Source organism: Pongo abelii, chromosome 1 (genome assembly GCF_028885655.2).
Source record: "Pongo abelii isolate AG06213 chromosome 1, NHGRI_mPonAbe1-v2.0_pri, whole genome shotgun sequence".
NCBI lineage: Eukaryota > Metazoa > Chordata > Mammalia > Primates > Hominidae > Pongo > Pongo abelii.
This window is the reverse complement of record NC_071985.2, coordinates 214,912,844-214,932,551: the sequence shown is the minus strand read 5'-3', so window position 1 is coordinate 214,932,551 and position 19,708 is coordinate 214,912,844. Positions and strand designations below refer to the sequence as shown.

The 19,708-nt window shown below is 54.3% G+C and overlaps 1 protein-coding gene across 6 annotated transcripts in view; it reads left to right on the top strand.

Annotated features, from left to right (window-relative positions):
• The first annotated feature begins 5,095 nt into the window (after nucleotides 1-5,095).
• Nucleotides 5,096-19,708, top strand: part of PAX7 (paired box 7) — a 120,114-nt gene continuing 105,501 nt past the window's right edge. Inside the window, exons 1-4 of one of the 6 annotated variants that reach the window (XM_009234401.4) lie at nucleotides 5,096-5,979; nucleotides 8,592-8,827; nucleotides 9,400-9,529; nucleotides 10,482-10,616. In XM_009234401.4, the coding sequence (XP_009232676.1) occupies nucleotides 5,895-5,979; nucleotides 8,592-8,827; nucleotides 9,400-9,529; nucleotides 10,482-10,616 (586 nt within the window). In that variant the 5' untranslated portion in view covers nucleotides 5,096-5,894. The remainder of the gene's footprint in view (nucleotides 5,980-8,591; nucleotides 8,828-9,399; nucleotides 9,530-10,481; nucleotides 10,617-19,708) is intronic. The other 5 variants (XM_054540825.2, XM_003775790.4, XM_054540839.1 and 2 more) reach the window with 5 other exon arrangements.

Here is a 19,708-nt window from a genome sequence, read left to right as displayed (position 1 = left end):
TACTCTCTTGTGTACAGGCTGTTGTGTACTCTTATATAGGTGCACACATGCTCTCAACCTCACATATTCATATGAACGTATCGCAATATACCTCCATCCCAATCCATTACCTTTAAACCACTGGGACCAGACTGGGGCGGGCTGGCAGGGGAGGAGGGGCATTCTCTTCCTCCTGGGAAGGTTCTTTTTCCACTTCAGAAATGGAAAGGAAAGAGGGATTACCAGGCACGGGCAGAGAGGAAAAGGCTTTTACAGATATCAGGGACCACTCTGTAAAGATGGTTTCAATCGCATCTCTGAAAGCCAGTAGAAAAGCATTAATAGGAGAGGAAAGTGCAGAGAGGAGAAGGAAGAGAAGTGGGAGAAGCACCTTGGCGAGTCCTGGGTCTCTCTCTAAGCTTCAGCCTCGCTTGTCTTTATTTCCAGAACCTTGAGAGGTAGAAGGCTCCCAGGACCAGCCTGAGAAGGAGATGAAGGGAGAAATGGAGGAAAAGAAAGCAGAGAGGAGGAGAAAAGGAGCAAGGAGAAGAAGAGAAGGAGAAAAAGAGGGGACATAAGAAACAGGGAGGAGAAGGAAGAATGGAGGAAGGAGAAAGAGGGAGAGGGAGAAGAGGAGGATGAGGAAGGGAGGAAGGAGAACACAAGGAAGAGAAGGAAAAGAGGTGAAGAGGGGCTGGGCACGGTGCCCCATGCCTATAATCCCAATACTTTGGGAGGCTGAGGTGGGTGGATCACCTGAGGTCAGGATTTCGAGACCAGCCTGGCCAACAATAGTGAAACCCCATCTCTACTAAAAATCCAAAAATTAGCCAGGTGTGGTGGCAGGTCCCTGTAATCCCAGCTACTCAGGAAGCTGAGGTGGGAAAATTGCTTGAACCTGGAAGGCAGAGGCTGCAGTGAGCCAAGATCATGCCACTGCACTTCAGCCCGGGTGACAGAGTGACAAAAAAAAAAAAAAAAAAAAAAAAGGTGAAGAGGAGGAGGCGAAGGAGGAGGAAGAGGAAGAAAACAGAGGACAAAGAGAAAATAGAAGAGGAAGGGAAGGAAGAGGAAGAGAAAGGGCGAAGGAAGAGTGGAAGAGGAGGAGAAGGAGAGGAAGGAGAAAGACCAGGAAGAAAGGAGGAGGCTCACTCGAGAGCCCACTTAGCAGTAGGCCTGAGACAAACCTGGTTATTATTACTGTTGTTGTATCTTTACTGATGTTGTTCTTGTCCAGTTCTTGAGAACTGGAATCCAATGCATACTATTCCATTTTTCTGGGGGAAAAGGAAAATGTCAAGCAAGCTATCAACTTTCCTTATTGTTTCTATTCAGGTTTGGGCAGATTATTTCAAGGTCACCTCTAGAAGAGTGCCACTTCTTAAAAGAAAAGCATAATAATAAAACGAAAACGTCGGTGCCTCTTGGAAATGTAGCGCTGAGGGATTCCAGCCTCCAAAACCTGGAAGGAGACTCCTGAGAGCCCTTTGTTCCTGGATGTTCAGTTTCCCTCCACACCCCCATGCCCACCCCCTCCTCTCTCATTATCAAACATTTGAAGACTGAGTAATTCCATTTGTTGATATCTTTGGCCTCCTCTAGCAGAGCAGGCCAGAGCCTCTGAAAATGCAAAGGCCCCCAATGAAATAAAAACCCCTGGTTTTCAAGGTGGATTTATCACTCTTTAAATGAATATTTATTGGGTAATCACTTTCCAAAAGTGCTCATGACACAGGGGACTGAAATAAAGAGCATCCTCTCCCTTGGGCTGGGGGAAGAGGCTGTTGGCCGCTTGGGTGCAGGGAGGAGGGAGCCCCTTTGTGGCCCATGTCTTGGGAGGGAGCAGCCGGAGACAGGCCAAGTTTCCCCAGCTGAACTCAAGCTGGGGTCTTGCTTCTGTATCTTGAGCCTGCTTATTTCTCTCCCATTTCCAAACCCAAATTGGGTTTGGAAGATGCCACTTGGAAACTTGGGAAGAAGAATACCTGTTAGCATTGTTGTTGCCTTAAGAAAAGGGAAAAGGAGGAATGCAGAGATTTCAGACTAGACGGGGTGAGCTAGAGATAGGAGACAATCATCCAAGCCAGATCACACTGAGATGGGAATGATTCCTAGGGGATTAGCGGGCTGGGCTGGGCCCAGAGATGCACCCCCAGACCAAGAAGAGAAGGAGGATCTCTTCCCCAAGGTCTTCAGCCAACCTCATCTGGACCAAAGGATCTTCCCAGGGATTCAGGTCTGAGTTACAGCCCAGAGAGCAATGGAGGCCCATACATACCTCAGGAAACCATGGAGATGGGGGAGGCGGTGACAAGACAGACAGTCCCAGAGAAAAGCCGCTGGGGTGAAGCCAGAAAGGCAAGGAGGAAAAGAGAAAGAGAGATCAAAAGAACAAAACAGATGGAGGAGACCATAAGATAGACTGAGGGAGACAGAGAGACAGGAGAAATGTTTGTGTGTGAGAGAGAAACAGAGAGAAAGAGGGTGAAAGAGGGTGAGGAGAGACGGACAGAAAGAGGGGGTCAAGGGCTAAAGGAAAACTTTCTGGAACAAGTTCGGCCCAGCCCACACACTCAGAAGCCCTAACACCATCCCAGCAGCAATTGGAAGTCTTAGGAGTTGATTAAGCCTGCATGGGGGTGACTTTTTCTAGACAAGGGGGTAAGCAAAGGGAAACGAGAGAAGGGGACGCTGCTCTCCCTCATCCCCAGCCACAGTTCCCAGGTGAACCCCCCTTTCCCCTGCTGGATGTGAAATTGCCATTTCACCCTGCCACACTCCTTAATTGTTGCAAAAATCATTTGTGAAATTGGTCTCCAACAGGCAAGAATGGCCACACTCATTCTAATAGACAACCCCACCTCAACCCTTCCCTCTGCAGGGGCCCATGGAATCCCGGAGCTGCAGAAATGCTGGGGACCTGTGTCGCTACTGGACCCGCTACTGTGAGTCTTTTGCAGGGAGGGTGAGGGACCACACTGTGGGCAAGGTGGCCCCAGTGCAGGACTCCTGAGGTTCTGAGAGTCCCTGGCAGCAGAAGCGTCCAGCTATGCACTCGCCCCACTCGGCTCAAGATGCTACTTGAGCACTGGCCAGAAGAGAGGGAGCCTCCCACCCTCGGCACACCCTGGAGGTCTTTTCTCACTCGAGAATTGACCTAAACACACACTCACACATTCCTGACGCGTGCTTAGAGCTATACCAAGGCAACCTGGAGGTGACCTCAAAGCAGAAATACAGACATGGACCCTCACTTAGAAACACACATTTACCCTAACTGACCCCAAACAGACCTACACACAAAACCCACCTGCACCTTGACACACAGACCCAAGCACAGGCAGGCCTATATTCACACGAAAGCACACTGGCCCATTCCACAAATACAGGGAAGAAGTGCCTTGAAACCTTCTAGGCAGAGGACAACTAGTGACGAATGAATGGATGAATATGCAATATACCTAATATATATGTGTGTGTGTTATATGTGTGTGTGCATAAGTGTATATGATACAAATACATGTATATATACACACAGAGAATATATATCCACCTATGGAGGCCAAAGCAGGCCAGGTCCCCAGCAAGGCTGGTGATGTAAGGGGGTTGCCATCTTCCCTGGGCACACATGCTATGACTTAAAGCTTGATCTCCCAATCTCTCCTGGGGCAGGGCCCCATAACTTGGGCCAGACAAGGTACCCGGGTCTCCCCCTTCCAATTCGAAAGCTACTTGGCATCTCTCTTCTCAATTAGAGAGAGTATGAGCTTAACAAGTTTTTCATCAGGGCCCCCATTCCCAGAAGGCCCCCCCAAAATCTGATGAGCCCCTTGTGCTAGGAGAGTGGGGAGAGGAGGGAGATCTGTCACATGCTGAGAGGGGCAAAGGTCACAGGTGAGGCGAAGAGGAGGGATGGGGACACCCTGGGGCCAGCCAGCGGTGAGCCCCCCAGGCTAAGACAAGGCTGACCCCACTGCCGAGAGAGGGCGGGCAGGGGGCGAGATTGAAGGCTGGGTTCATTTTATTGTATTTTGCCTCCAGCGTGGGGCCGGAGACGCTCTTTCCCCCGGGAGACAAAAGGCCTGCAGTTGTGGCGTCCTGCCCCGCTGGGAGGGCGTTTCGCCCCCAGGACTCGGTGTCCCGAGGTTGAGGCTACTGGTCACTCTGGCTTCAGAAAGCGAATAATTCAGGAACCTCTGATCACCCCACCCTGACTCCCGATCATTCAACTGGGGCGTCCCCTCAAACCCACCAGCAAGGAGCTCAGAGTTGATGAGCTCAGAGCTGTATCAAGTCTTGACGGGCTCCCTCCCTCCCATTTCCCACCTCTGTGGGCCCCCAGATCCTCACACCAGCACCAACTCCCTGTAAACCCAACTACCTGCTGGTAAGGAGTTATGGGCCCGGCCTGGGGGCCTGAGAAGGACGGCGGCGGCTGGAGATGTCTGCACGGGGCGGAACTGGAAGGGGAGGAAGAAACCTGTCCCTAACACTTAGCAGACCCACTTTGCCAAGCCTCGGAACGAGATACGTTACTGGGGGCTTCTCAGAGCGGCGGGAAGGTAGAGTAAGAACCGGACACCGGGGCTCTGACATTACACAAAAAAGTCAGAATTCCTCCCTTCAAGTCACCCTAGGCCCGTTCCCGGGGAGCCTCACTGGAGGAATTTCAGAGGGTGTAAGACGAGGGAGAAGATGAGAAATAGGGCGGACTCTGGCCCTGGGAGGCCAGAGAAAAGGCGAGACTCCAGAGAGGCGCCGGACTGGAGGCAGACATTCCCATACAGCCGGGACTCCGAGAGCAGCCGTGGGCGACCTGGGGGCCGGGGACTCGGCGGATCCGGCCCATTCATCAAAGGAAGGCACTGGGACAAAGTTGGCCCCCTCCCCTTCTCCCCCAGCCCCCAACTCGCCGGGATCGGCTGCCTCTGTTTTCACGGCGGTTCAAATTCTCCCCCAAAACGAGGTCGAGCCGGGGATTAGAAAAGAGGAAAAAAATATTCGTTGGCGATTTCTTTTCGTTATTGGTCCTCCGCTCCCTTGCGCCCTGGCCCCCTTCCCTCCTCATGAATAAAAGAAAAGTCCAAACCTATCAGATCGCGTTCACTGCCTCCTCCGCCTCCTCCTCCTCCTCCTCCTCCTCCTCGTACTTCGGTGAAGACTTTTGCACAACTTACCCAGCTGATCACTCGCGCCCCCTCGCTTTTCCATTTCTCTTTCCCCAACCCCGTCACCCCCTGTCGCCTCCGTCCAGCCCTGAAACCCGAGGAGGCTCCTTCTTCCGTCTGTCCCCGGGTCTCCTAGGGGACCGGGGTGTGAAAGCTGGTGTGGAGGGAGAAGCGAGTGTGGTCCGGAGAAAGAAGGCGTGGAGAAGAGGGAGGGAGCGAGAGCGAGAGAATAAATATATAAATAAATACGAGAACGAAAGCCACTCCGCAGTCTCCGGGCTCGGAAACTTTGGCCCCGAGCGCGAGAGCGCGAGAGCGCGAGAGCGCGGCGCTCGCCACTCCGAGGCTGGCGGCCCCGATTCCGGCCGCGTTCCACCGGCCCCCCTCCGCCGCCGGGCCTCGTCTCCGGGTTCTGCCAGGCGCAGCAGCCCGCACAACTTCTGGCCGAGCCCAGCCGGCAGAGGCGGACTTGGGGTTGGAGTGTTTGTTTGTTTGAACTTCCTCGTCGTCGCCACCTTCCCTCCCCCCAACCTCCGCCCCCACCTCACCCACCTCCCCAGCTTCTGGACGTGTTTGACTGCAGCCGGGGTGGGGGGTGGGGGTAGGGAGTGTGTGTGGAGGGGAGGGAGAAGAGGTTAAAAAAAAGAAGACGAAGAAGACGGAAAGAAAGAGATCGCAGCAGGGGTGAAGGGAGCGGACGGGAAGCGATTTTTGCCGACTTTGGATTCGTCCCCGGCGTGCGCAAGAATGGCGGCCCTTCCCGGCACGGTACCGAGAATGATGCGGCCGGCTCCGGGGCAGAACTACCCCCGCACGGGATTCCCTTTGGAAGGTAAGAACGGCCAGGCTGGCCTCGCCGCGACTCCGCCGCCCGGAACTCGGGGTCCTTGGAGAGGCTGCGGTCTCCAGGGGACGGTGGCGGCGCCGGCGATAGCAGAGGGATCCCGTTCTCTTCTGGGTCCCAGTCCGGGCGCGGAACCCAGGAAGTTTCTGAGACCCATACTTGTCCGCTTCTGCTGGGTTTCACTGACCGGCGGCCTTCGTTTCGCAGGTCGCGAGCTGCCGGCCTTTATCCGCAGGGCTGAAATTCTGGTAGATTTGGACTCCTAGTAAATATCAGGTCCGGGTGAATTTCAGCTCTTTCCACTATTTCCAGAAACTTCTTCCCTGACAGTTTCTCGGCTCTCCAGGCTCGCTGGCTGCCAGCTTTCTACTCTTGTTTTGAATTATTTTTTCCACCCCCGGGATTGGTCTTCCAGTCCCTTTTATTTCGAATCACCTACCATGGGTGATACTTTATATGCCTCAACTACCACGGCTATCCATTTCTTCCGAAGCCACATTCAAACACTCCTGCTTTTCAGCCTGGAAACAAACTAATTGGAAATAATAATTAGTAATGATTTTCCCCCTAAAACTTTTTACTCGGGCTTCCGCACTCTGGAAATCTCCCGGGAGAGAACCTCTAAACGGCGAGGTTTAGAGAACCTCTAAACGGCGAGAGGGGCACGGCAATGTCCAAACGAGGAGAAAGAGCTGATTTTGTAAAGCGTCCTTCCTAAACATCCAGCGCCCGCCCAGGGAGACCTGAGAGGACGGGCGGCGGCGAACCGGGTCCCGGCTGGAGAAAAGGCTGGGAGCGCACGGCGGAGAGACCCGCTCCTGTGTTTTTGTTCTGTTTTCTTTTTAAACTAATGGAAGGCCTCAACCTGTCACTGAGGGATCATTTGGCTTCTGAGGGTAGGTAGCCTAGGGTGTCACAGAGAAGTCGTTAGAAATATGTGCGACTTTTTTTTTTTTTAATTACTCTTCTTGTAATCGTATGAGTCCCTGGCGCGTGAGGAAGGGGAGAGAAGGCAGGGAGCGGGTGGGCGGGCTGGCAGCCTGCGATCCGGGAGGAGCTCCCTTGGGCAGCGAGACGGCGCCGGGTCCCTGAATTAGACAGAGGCGAAGAGAGTGGCTCCGTGATCAAGTGCGCGCCGGCAGCCACGCAGGCGGGAGAGCGCGCAAACCCGGGGATTTGCAGTGGCACTCTCCTGTAGCGAATGCAAGTAAAACAGGCGGCTGAGGACGCGCGGCGGATTAGAACAATATTTGCCCAACATGACGCAGAATACTGAGGAGAGCCGAGTGCCGGTCGCTAAAGAGGCTCTTGAATATAAAGTTGGGCGCTCGAGAGCTCTTGAGCGCTAATGGCATATCCCGCCACGGAGACCGAGTGACTCTGACTTTGCGACGCACGATTTCTGATTAAATCCGAGGGTGGCTTCAGACACCGACTTTTACAAAGAGAGTGGGGGGACCGGGAGAACGAGGGAGGGGGCTGTAGGAACGGCCCAGCAGCGGAGCCTCTTCTCGCCTCCTCCCTTTCAATTACAGTCAGCTCCCTCCACTCCCGCGGCTGTGAAATCGTTCTAATCTTCCAGATCTCCGCAGCCGCTGAGTCCCCAAATTGGGGGGATCGAGGCCGGATTAGTGCTCTGGGTGTCCCCTCAATCTTCTGTGAGGAAATTGTGTAGACTTTGCATTAAGGCGACCAGGGTGTTCTCCCCTCCCCAGCACACACCAGGGATGCCTGTCTTCCCGGTTCCCAAAGTCACCCCCACCCGGGGGAACTGTGTCCCATCTGTCTACCAGCCTCGCAGAGCCTGCAGGCACTGTTCATGGATTTGTGAGGCCAAGTCAACTATTTAATTTAGGAGCTTTGGGGCAGTGGTGTCCTAAAATTGTCCCAAAACGAAATTAGGACTTTGAGGGTGGTTAGAAGCAAGGGGAGTCACCCAAGGGACAGCCAGGTGCCCTTGGAGGCAGCAGCCAACAGCATATGTCACCCGTCCCTCGGCTGTGTCTCAGCTGGTCCCTGGGACAGTTCCACTGCTCTAGCCAGAGCTGTAAATGTAGTAATCAGCCAGGCCTTTCTAGCCCCCAACAAACTGGATCATTCATGACTACCAGGAGTGTAGAACTGAGCAGATGAGCCACATCACACCCGTTATTGGACTCTCCAAGACGCAGGCAGGCCTGCAGCCCAAGCTTCGGCCTGAGGGACAGAGGGTCATTGGTCCCAAGATCTCTAAGGCTCTACCAGCCTGGTGGCTCTGAGGTCTCACCTTCGTCTCTCTCCCTCCCCTTCTTAGCAGCATTCGAATCCCCCAGGTGTGTCCTCATCCCTCATAGTGTGGAAGGAGTTGGGGCACACAGCATCTGGGGAGACTCTTGCAGCTGTGACTCCTCTATCCATCTCTGCAGGAGATTTCCTAGATTTATGACAGTTGTTTCTCAAACTACCTACCTACCGAAGCCCCAGTGTGAGGACCACCGGGATCGTTGTCTGAGGTCTTGGGGCTCAAACTAACAAAACTGGAGTCAGGGAGTGCACTCAGTGTCTGCTCTCCATCCTCACCCTGCACCTCTCTCCTTCTGCATCTCCCCTCCCTTCTCCAGTGTCCACCCCGCTTGGCCAAGGCCGGGTCAATCAGCTGGGAGGGGTCTTCATCAATGGGCGACCCCTGCCTAACCACATCCGCCACAAGATAGTGGAGATGGCCCACCATGGCATCCGGCCCTGTGTCATCTCCCGACAGCTGCGTGTCTCCCACGGCTGCGTCTCCAAGATTCTTTGCCGCTACCAGGAGACCGGGTCCATCCGGCCTGGGGCCATCGGCGGCAGCAAGCCCAGAGTGAGTGTCTTTGCTACAGAGGCTGGCAGCTGGCTTCCTATGGTCAGGGGCTCCTGGTTGTGGCCCCTCTTACTAACTCATAGCACCAGGCTGTAGGAAAGTACAGCTGGAGGGTGTCTTCTACTCCCAGATATCCTCCCATTGTTTTCCTATTATTTGAATTTCTCAGAGAAGGAGCTAAGTGAGGTCTAGGTTGTCCAAGACCTTGAGGCCAATGAGCCATTCCTGGACTGTCCCCACATTTGCCTCAACCCCTGTCACCTTCCAAGACCAGAAAACATCTTCTCTCAGTCTTTCCTGAGATAATGACGGGGACCCTGGGGGTCCTAATTAGAGTTTTTTTATTGCCTATCCGTGTTCCACCCCGCCCCACCTGGCCAGACCCCCAGCTGCCTTCCTAGGAGCCAGGAACCGGTTTCTTGAAAGGATAAAGCCAATCTCTTGGGGGATGGGGGGACACATGGCAACCAGAACCACCAGCCTGGTCTGGGGCTCTTAAGAGGTGATATTAAAAGTATTTCCCTCCCCCATCCCATTTTTCCACTCCTACTCTCCCACCTCCACCTCTGAAGCAGGTGGCGACTCCGGATGTAGAGAAAAAGATTGAGGAGTACAAGAGGGAAAACCCGGGCATGTTCAGCTGGGAGATCCGGGACAGGCTGCTGAAGGACGGGCACTGTGACCGAAGCACTGTGCCCTCAGGTGAGAAGGCAGCTGAGCCGGCAGAGCTGGCCCAGAGTGTGGCCAGGGCTCCAGTGTGGAGGGCTGGAGGTGGGAGAGAGGGGAGGGGAGATGATTGTTGACTGGGAACTTACTGAGAAGTTGGGAGGAAAGGAGTACAGAAAGGCAGAGTTAAGGCATAGGAGTAAATCAAAACAGAATGGAATACGATGGAAAGAAGGAATAGGGAAAGAAAAAAGTTAAGAAAGAGGAGAGAGAAAGAAGAAAGGGAGGAAGAAGGAAGGAAGGAAGGAAGGAAGGAAGGAGGGAAAGCAGGCAGGCAGGCAGGCAGGCGGGCAGGCAGGAATGGGCAAAAAGTTAACCTAGAAAGTTGGATGATAAGAGAGCCCCCCTGGAGGCTTTTTCGGAGAAAATGGCTTCAATAGATGGATCTGTCCTAGGAGGGTGGATGCCCATGGGCTTCCCTGGACCACCGTCTCAGAGTTATCATTTCTGCTGTCGCCAACACCAGCCATTTGAGTCCTAAATTTGGAGGTCCCAAACCATACTGCCTGTGAGAGAGAAAGTGATCTGTTGTGTGTGTGTGTGTGTTTGTACGTGTGCATTCAGGCACGCGGGGCCAGAATGCACACCTGAGTGTGGGAGTGGCAGCAGGAGCTGGAGAGACTCCAGGGGTGTGGGTGGAAGCGCACCTAGGCAGGTGTTAGTGTAAGGCACAAATGCATGCAAGCATCTGCATAGGAATGCACAGTCTAACCACCCTGTGAGTGCCCGGGGTGTGAGTCAGGCTTCTCCAAGTGGATGCTGGTTATGGAGTACGTGTCAATGCCTAAATGTCTGTGTGTGGAAGAGGGATGAATGGATATCTGTAAGGAAGCAGGGGGCTTCCTGACTTTCTCGCAGGGGCCCAGGCCACCGCTCGCTCCTCTGCTCCAACAACTTATACTTGCTCTTTTGCCTTTGAATTTCTGAGGTTTAGTGAGTTCGATTAGCCGCGTGCTCAGAATCAAGTTCGGGAAGAAAGAGGAGGAGGATGAAGCGGACAAGAAGGAGGACGATGGCGAAAAGAAGGCCAAACACAGCATCGACGGCATCCTGGGCGACAAAGGTAGGGAACTTCCCTGGGCTGCGAGGCCCCAGCCCGGGTTTTCCCACGCTCCGGTGTGCGGGCCAGTGGTTCGCTCCCGCCGCCGGAGCAGGCGACCAGAACTCCAGCGGGGAAACTCTCAGGCTGCGGGGCAGCTGGGAGCTGCTCAGGCTTTGCCGACAGCGCCCCCTCGGTGCGCACCCAGGATGCCGGCTAGATGCGAAGCCCGCGCCTTCTTTGCGCTATGGAGGCCGGGCGCGGACGGCCTGTGAGTCCCGGGAGAGCCCGGCTGCGGGGCCGCGCGCCTGGACCCCAGTACTGCGGGGAGTGCGTCCTCCCTGGCTGGCGTTTTGGCTGCTACTCTCGGCGTCGATCAATTATTTATAGGAAACTTGGGCAAGGGGGCGGGGGACGGGAGGGAGGGAGAGAGGAAGGAGGAGCAGGCCCGCGGCTCCCTAAATGAATTTGTTAACCAGACCCGCACACGCTCTCTAAACGGTCCCTTGAAACCCCGCCTGACAGTTGACTGACCGCTGCAATCAATAAAAATTAGCCAGGGCCGCCGCCTGACTCAGCCCCGCGTTGCCAGGGCGGACTGGGGGCCAGAGAGTGCCTTCCTCTGTGGCGTGCGCCGGCAGGGCTGGGAGTGGAGGCCAAGTTCCCAGATGCCCAGGGTCGGAGGATCGCAGTGGGGGAGAGACTCAGGCTCCACACACCCTCTCCCCATTCTTAGCACGGCTTCCGCGGGCAGGCTGGGGTCTGAGCCCTGCGCCATGCTTTTTCTCAGGATCAGCTAAGGAGGGCGTTTAGTTTTCAAGCGCCCGCAAGCCCGGGAAAGGGGATTGTGCTTTTGTTTCTTGACGGGAGGAAGTTTCGAGAGAAGGAAGGGAAAGTTCTTTCCTCCTCATTAAACCCTCCCCTTCCTCACTGCCCTCATAATTCCCCTCCTAAGTCTCTTTGAGACTTGGTAAGTGCACGTTAAGGGGCGACAGGGAGAGAAACAGAAATGGAAGACCCAGAGTCACAAAGACTGACAGTTAAAAGAAAAGGCCCCAAACACACACGCGGGGAGGCGGCAGGGTGAGGGAATCGGAAAGACAGTGGCCATGGGAACCCGCAGACTGGTGGCTTTGGAAAAAGTGGCGAGTGCCCTGGAACCTGAAAGCTTGCAAAGAGCCTGTGTTGTTTCAGTCTCCCTTCAGAGGTTTCTCCTGGCACCCCTCTCCTCACGACCCCAGCACTCCTAGCCTAGGTCTCTCTCCAGTTCTCAGAAGACCCTCCCAACCTTGAAGATGAACTTCACAGACAAAGCCGGCTTACTAAGACAACTCCCATCTACGCCCAGCCCCCACAGGCGTGGTCCGAGGAGGAAGGATGGGGGGCCGGGCAGCCCCGTGTGAGAGCGGCCTGGAGCGAAGGGAAGGGGCGGGCTATTGACACACAGGGCCCCTAGTGATGCCGCAGTCCCGCCCGGGACAAAAGGGCGAGGGAAGAAAGGGAGCGAGCTGTGCCGGGCGCCCGGCTGTGCCCGGCCTGACCGAGGGGCCACGGGTCTGCGGCGGGAGGCAGCCCTGCACTGCCAAGCGGTCCTTGGCTAGGCCAGTCGTCCCAGAGCCCTGGGACACCTGCCGGGGGACCCAGTCCTTATTTCAGTTCCCATTGGAAGGAGACTAGATGGACTTTTTGTGGGCTGTGGAGGGGAGGCATAGAACTTGAATAATCTTTCCTGGACAAATAATCTTTCCTGCACAACAGACAACTCTTCTGAGAGTTATCCCAGGGAGAAGCAGAGGAGGTTTGGTTTTCCTTGGAGAGACTTTAAGTGTGTTTGCACGCAGGGAGTATATCCAGTTCAATCTGCGAGGAAGCACAAATAGGTAAATTTCCTCTGAGAAAAAAGGGAAGGGAAGGAAAGGAAGAGGATGGAAAGATCGTGAGGTTTGGAGGATTCCTCTGATTCCAGGGAATGCGGGGCGTTCCATGCTGGCCTGGGCTCACCACACCAGCTAACAAGCCACTTCGCTGGATAGAGGTTTTCCCTGCAGCAGAACCAGGAAGAACCACGTCTCCAAGGGTTTAAAGTGGAGCCTGTGCCAGATGGGGGAGGCTGAGGACACAGGTGCTAAGTCTAGAGGAGCTGAAGAAATGAAATGATCTTATGCAGTGAGCCTGGTCTCCAGAAAGTCCCGCAGTTTTTGCGTGACGGTGGGTGCACTGAGTGCGCTGATTGTGCATTGAATGGCTGTGTAAGCGCAAGCATTTCTTGGTGTGACTGTTTACCCACGGGCCTTCGGATCTGAATGCTGTAGGCCATATATCTGTGCAAACAGGATTCAGCATAGGTGTGCAGGGAGTGTGTAGATGGGTGTGAATGGGCAATATGATGGTGCAGATGAGAGAGGACCATCTATCCATCTGTGAGCAAATTGTATCCGTTTCCTATTTGAGTTCCTGGGCTGGTCGGCAGGCACCCCTGTGAACCCCTCATCTCTCTCCCAGGCCCCAGACATCAGTTTCATGGCCAAGTTAAAGGTGAAAAGACCTTCCAATCTCCATCCGAGTCATCCAGGTAGGGAGAGGCAGAGATGCCCCATGGCCAGAGCAGGGGGAGTTGTGCACTCCCACAACTTTGTTTTGGCTTCTTGCTCTTGAAAAATGCTTTCTCTGGGGGAGTTGCCCCTCTCATGGCAGGGAGTCACCAAAGAAGGGGTTTAAGAGCTCTCCTCTTTAAGCACTAAAGAGAGATCCCTCCCTGAGTCCGTTTTTTCCTATCGTCCGCTTGGCATTTAATAATGTTAAGACTTATTAGAGCTGGTAATGAAAACTGGGACTGCTGAATAGGAAACTGTGTTGGAGAGGGGTGTAATAGCTTCCAGGCATGGTAAGAAACTATTTATCCGCAATCAGTTCTCACTCTCAGAGTTTGAAGCACAAACGTTAAGTTGAAGGGTTTTAAAGCAGATTAAATTGAGCTTTTATTTCTGTGCACTTTCATCTCTGAACAGCTCACTCCTGCTCCCCTTGGGCTGATATTCATGAGGCTGTTCATATTTTTTTTTTTTTTTTTGCTCTTATCCTTGTTAAGACTGAGTTATTAGGATTGTTGGTTGTGAGTATTCTCAGACCGTTGCCGATAGGTGCTTGCCCCAGCCAAGCTCGGCTCACCTGGAGAGGGAAGTGGACAGTTCCTTGCCCCTATGCACTTAGACTCCCTCCTCTTCACCCCTTTCTCCGAGGATCAGGGGATAGACAGGCCAGGGACCCAACAGGGAGGGGATTTGAGGAGAGAAGAGAAAGGAAAAGATTTTCATAGAATCTGAGCTCAGAGAGATTCTTGTGGGGAATTTGATAGGGGTTTGCAATGGGTCAAACCGTTCCTCAGTGGGAGCTGAGGGAGTGAGTGTGAAGAAATAAGCAATAATATAAACAACAATAACAGCAGTGACAAACAATAAGAACACCAAAGCCGCATGCATCTGACAGTGCACCAGTTTAAGCCAAAACTGATCAGATCGGACCAGGGTCTCCGCTTTGTTCTTTAGGATGGAAAGGCCAATGAGGTTACAATTAATATGAAATATAGGGAAAAGTTACCAGATTAGAAAAAAGAAGTAGTAGTAGTGGAGGCAGCATTTTTCTCTGGGGTACGGGGCGGGGGGGAATCCTGGGGGTGTCAAAGTCCAGGTGGAGAATTTGCAGACTTCCTGGGTGTGAAAGACCATCTGAGGTGGGGGGAGGATTGGCGAGGACGGCGAGTGAGGCAGATTTGTTTCTCTTTGCATTTTTCCTTTATTTATTTTTAAGGCAGCAAACTTACAGGTGTGGAGAGGGAAATGACGGGGAAGGATCGGAAAGGAGGGGAGAGCCCGGAGTGTCGGTTTTAGACACTTGTAAAAGGAGGTGGGAAACAATTTAATTTGGCAGCAGCGATAGCTGCTAATGCGGTTTTCGGTCGTTTGCTACACTGGAGGAAGCTGTTTTGATTGTGTGTACAAGGACCTGCCAAATTTAATTAGGCTCCGGGGGAGCTAGTGAATAGGGGAAGGGGGGCACGGCTCCCCTCAGCCCACACCATTTTTTCGGCTTCACACCTGGAAGGGACATTGTTTACGGGATCTTCGAGAACCAGGAAGGGGCGGGGGCGGAGAGGGACAGGAGCCTTGGAAGAGGGGGCGAGGGAGGGGACGAGGATAGTCTATTTATCACGAAACAATCTGCATTGATTTAAACCAACAAGTTCCCTCCTCTGTAAATGTGTGTTTAGAGAAAGGTAATTGACACTCCACCAAATCAAAGGATTACCCGGGTTGGCAATCTAATCAAACAGAGTCCAGGCGGGATTTGAAGCTGTTCAGAGTGGGATCAGCTTCGCATAATGGGGGCTCGGAGGAAGATGGGAGGGTGTCAGGCAATTCCCGGCTTTAGGCAGCGCTCGGCGGTGGATATCCAGTGCGACCAGAGGGAGAGAGGGAGGGGGCGCGGGAGGGGGCGCGGGAGGGGCGCGCCGGGCCGGGGGCTGGGGGGGATGGGGCGAGCGGAGAGGGGCAAGCGGAGCTGGGAACGTCCCGGCGGAGGGGGCTCCCCGCGGAGGGGGCTCCCGGCGAGGGGCCGAGCCCACACTGGGCTGACAAGGCTCCCCTTTTCTTCCCTCCATCCCCCCAACCGAAGAAGAGAGAGGGGGGAGGCGGGAGCGGAGACTAACGAGAAACAACAATGAGGAGATAACTATTACAAAGGCAAACACTGGCGCTCGCGCGCTCGCAGCCCCAGAACCCGCGGTAAATAAACAAAGTCTGCAAACTGTTTGCTAGATAAACTCGTGCCTAAATTGAGTGTGACGGGCAAGGAGAGAAGAGACAGAAGGAGATAAGGTTGGAGGGGGATGAACGAGCATAATCTAATAGAAGACGTTTAGAAAACAAACTTTAAACAAGGGAGAACAGGCGAGCGGAGGGCAATTATCCGCCCCAGAGAGCGGGGAAGCCGTCGGAGGTCTAAGAAGGGGTGGAAGGGAGGGGACTGGGAGCTGCGGAAGAGCTGAGTGTTGGGGGGTGCCTTTGGGACTCCGTGGGGAGCCAAGAGGGGCTCCCCAGGGCCCGCAAGAAAAGAGGCTCTGTTCCCGGATTGAGTGAGGTTCCCGTGCTCAGCCGGTCTTGGAACGCAGGCACGTCTAAACCGGGTGGGGTCCCCCGCTGCGAGGGCGTGCGGGTTTTGTGTTCCCCTCGGGGCACGCACCGCCACACCTGGGCTGTTTCAAGACGTTTGTACCTAAAAGACTAGTGTGCACGGCGCAGCGGTTAAAGGAATTAGATATTTACCAGTTTGAAATAAGCCTGGCTAAGAAGAAGAGAGAAGAGAGAGACATTGAAAAGATGAGGCTGGGGGAAGACTTCAAACGAATTCATCATTTGGAATGGTGGAGGGGAGATTTACCAGACAGTATTGGGAAGTTATTTAGATATTAATAACACATTTTCCTGAGGCGCGACCACAGCAGCCATCTGCGCTGCTCTCGGAGCTATTTGGCTGGGTAAAATATGGGCGTCTCAAATGTTGGGAAGAGATAACGCAATCAGGCTAACCCCGGTCCTAAGACTGCATCGCAGCGTTAAACCCGGATTAACCTCCCCCCCCAACTCCCGCGGCCCCCTCCCCTTTCACAGCTTTCCAAATTTTCAGTGGAATTTACATGGAAGGATTTAAAAGCACATATAACAGTAGCCTTAAAGCAGTAAGGTGATTATTTGGGCTTTTTTTTTTTTTAAGAATGTCTTTCTGAAAATGATAGTTGTCACACATTACATTATATATAAATAATATTATATGAAAACATATTTTTATATAGGCAAAGAGGGCTGAGCAAATGAGATTTCCTTCCAGGTTACCTCTTTGGAGTTTCTATTTGCCATCATTCTATCATCATCAATAAAGTTGATGAGGCTTCATTCTGTACTGTGGGGCAAGAGCGCCTAAGGATATAAACATGTAATGTACAAGGTTCTGGCCGTGGCCCTGGAAGCTCATAGTCTAAGACTAGACAGAACTCACACCCCTGAAAAGACAATGCCTGGTTGAGGGAAGGGTTCCTGCACAGAGGAGAGACCCCCAAAGAAAGGTTCTCTAGAGGCTCTGGGGCCTTGAAGGCCATGACTAAGGGGGGCGCACGTTCCAGAAATTCCAGAAAAATAGCTCTTCTCTCCCTCCCATTGCAGACTAAAGGGGTAATTAGGAAACTCAGGATGAGGGTAAGAGGCGCTTGGAAGATTAGGATGCCCCCCTCAGTTTTTGCTGTCCGGGGCCTTCCCTCTTCTTTTCCCCTTCCCCCAACTCTGATTGAAAGAGGAAAAGGTGGAAATGGGGTCAGCGCTTTCTGACCTGCTCTGGAGCGATTGGCCCCGGCTGGGGTCGGGCAGGGGGAGGGAGGGAGGGAACTCGCCTTCCCAAATCGAATCAAGGCAGAACGGTGACCTAAGGGGGAAACTTCGCCATTAGTAGATAGATCTCTCCAAAACTTCAAACGAAGTGGGGTGGGGGAGAGGTGAGGCAGGGAAAGAGTCCAGAGAGAGCGCAGGGGGAACTACCAGCATGCGAAAGGGAGGGGCCTGGAGGAGGAAGAGATGGGGTCGAGGGCAAAGGGGAGGCGGGGGCCAAAGGAAGGGGTGTGGGGAAGGGGATGCGAAGGGAGGGGGTCGGCTGCACTTGGAACTTCAACCCCCTGGGAGAGGAAAAGCGTCTGCGGGTCGCTGCAGCCTCGGGAGGGGTGAAGGGAAGTTGTGTGCGCCCCAAGTCCAGCTCAAAAGAGGCCCCGAGGACATTCCAGGGCGCCTTAGGCACGCGTGCCAGGCCCCCGGTTTGGCAGCCGAGCTGAGCGAGGGTGGATTGCGAGGGGCACTGGGGCTGCCGCGGGGCTCTGCGTGTCGGCTGCCAGTGAATTGGCCGATTTCCCCAGTCTGAGGGTCAGCGAATGGACCTTTCCATGGCTTGGTCGCCGTGGTCCTGGAGGTGCGCTGGGCCTGAGCTCCGGTGGAGACCAAGGGAGGGGTGGGGAGAGGCAGCGGAGACAGAGAACCACAGAGGACGAGAGAGCTAGAAAATTCAGAGTGAGAAAGTCTGAGCGCAGCAGGAGAATCTTGCGTACAGTTTGAGGACGCTGGAAAATGCGGAGGGGCAGAGGGAGGCGCCGAGCAGCAGGAAGAAAGACAAAGAGATGCAGAGTCACCGAGAGACTGGCCCTGGGAATGGCGGATCAGGAGAGCCAGCGGGACCTAGAGACGCAGCCCGCGGGAGAGCATGGGCAGAGAGGGCGAACGCTCAAAGCCGGGCAGCAGCGAGGGGAAGACGGGAGGCGGGCGAGCCGCGGCCGCCCTTTTGATCCTTCGTGGCTTCCCCTTATCAGAAGCGCTTTCGGTGACATCGGCACAAAGGCAGTTCATCATATTACAGCACATCCTGGCGGCTCGCTGCGATCCTGCCGCTTAATTAGAGGCGAGCGAGCTGGGCCGGCGGGGCGGGAGGGAGGCCGACCCCGAGGCGGGGACCCGGGTTCCGCGCTCCAACCCGGGGCGCTGGGCAGGGGCCAGCCCGCGTGCCTGGTGGTGTTGGGACGTGGAGCGAGGGGGAAGCCGGGAACTGCATTCAGAGCGTCGCTAAATTAACAGGCCGGCCCGGACTTCACTGCCCGAAGAGTGAAGCTCGCCGCCTTCCAATTTAGCCGCCGCCCCTTCTAAGTTCTCGGCTTTGGGAAGGGATTGCGCTCCGGCCACTTTCCCCGCTTCCAGGCTGCGAACGCTGCGGACTGCAGGGCGAGTAAGGGGGAGGTAACCCAGTGCGAGCTGAAGGCTCAGTACAACTCCGGGTCCAGGTTTCACCCACCAGCCCCCCGCGGTTGTGTTCCTTCCCCTCCTCCGACCGCCTTGCTCTCCATCCGAACCCAGGTGTGAGAGGCTGGAGCAATCTGAGAGGGTCAAAGTGCATCGTGGTCGAGGTTCTACTGTCCATGCCGTTCGCAACTCACTAGTGATATCACCCTAGACAACCCATTCAACCTCTATGGGCCTCAGTTTCCTTCCATGAAAAAGGAGAATTAGCTAAGACAAATGTTGTTATCCTTTTAGGGGATCCTGGATCCCTTTAAGAATAGGCTAAAACCGAAAAAATAATTTTAAAACCTTGTCATTTACATACTTATATACTTTCATACAGGCAGAATTTTTCATCTAGTATAAAGGGGTCTTTGGGGCTTCCAGAGGCCACACCCCATTCAGAACCTCAGATCTGCGTGCTTCCTGATGACTCCAGTATTCTCCAGGGAGCTTCTGATTCCAGCATCAGGAAGCTCAAAATGAGGGGATGGGGAGGAGGGGCACTGAGATCCTGCTCTTGGTCTGGTCCTTGCTGCTTCCTCCCCTCTCCAAAACAGAGCGGAGAGCTTCTCCTCCACCCCACTTGGTTACTGGAAGGGTCCTTTGGGAAGTGTTCATATGCTGATATAAGCACGTGTGCTATGCTCCCCCTTTTACCTATACCACCCAAAAGAGAAATTTTCCTCTGGAGTGTATGTGTGTGAATGTCTTCATTTATTCTGCAAAAATCTTTTGGGCACCTACCAGGTGCCAGGCGTTGTGTTAAGTGACCTCAAGAAGGTCCCTGCCCTCATGGAGTTCTGAGCCAGGCGGTGGAGACAGAAAATAAACAAGCCCGCAAATAAACAGATGTGTCTCGTGTATGTGTTTGTTTTGTGTTTACCTGGATATCTTTGTGGGCTTCCCTCTTCGCAAGACTGTCTTGTGTCTGGGTGTTTGTGAATGGTGTGTGTGTGTGCGCGCGCGTGCGTGCGCACGACAGCAGGGTGTGTTTGCGGGGCTGTGGCTGAATTTGGCAGGCAGCCCCCAAGCTGACCTCTGGAGTGGCCCGCGTCGGCGGGCTGGGCCTTGCTTCGCCACGGGTTCCAGGGAGAGGCGGAGGGAGGAGCGGCTGGGCTGCGGAGCCTCTTGCCTTCACTGCACTCTTTGTCTGACACCACGAAAAGACCGAAGATCAAAGAGGCCCCCGGGCGGGACAGAAAAAGGGGTGGGGCGGCGGGCGTGATAAGTAGCTCGGAAAACTCCACCCTA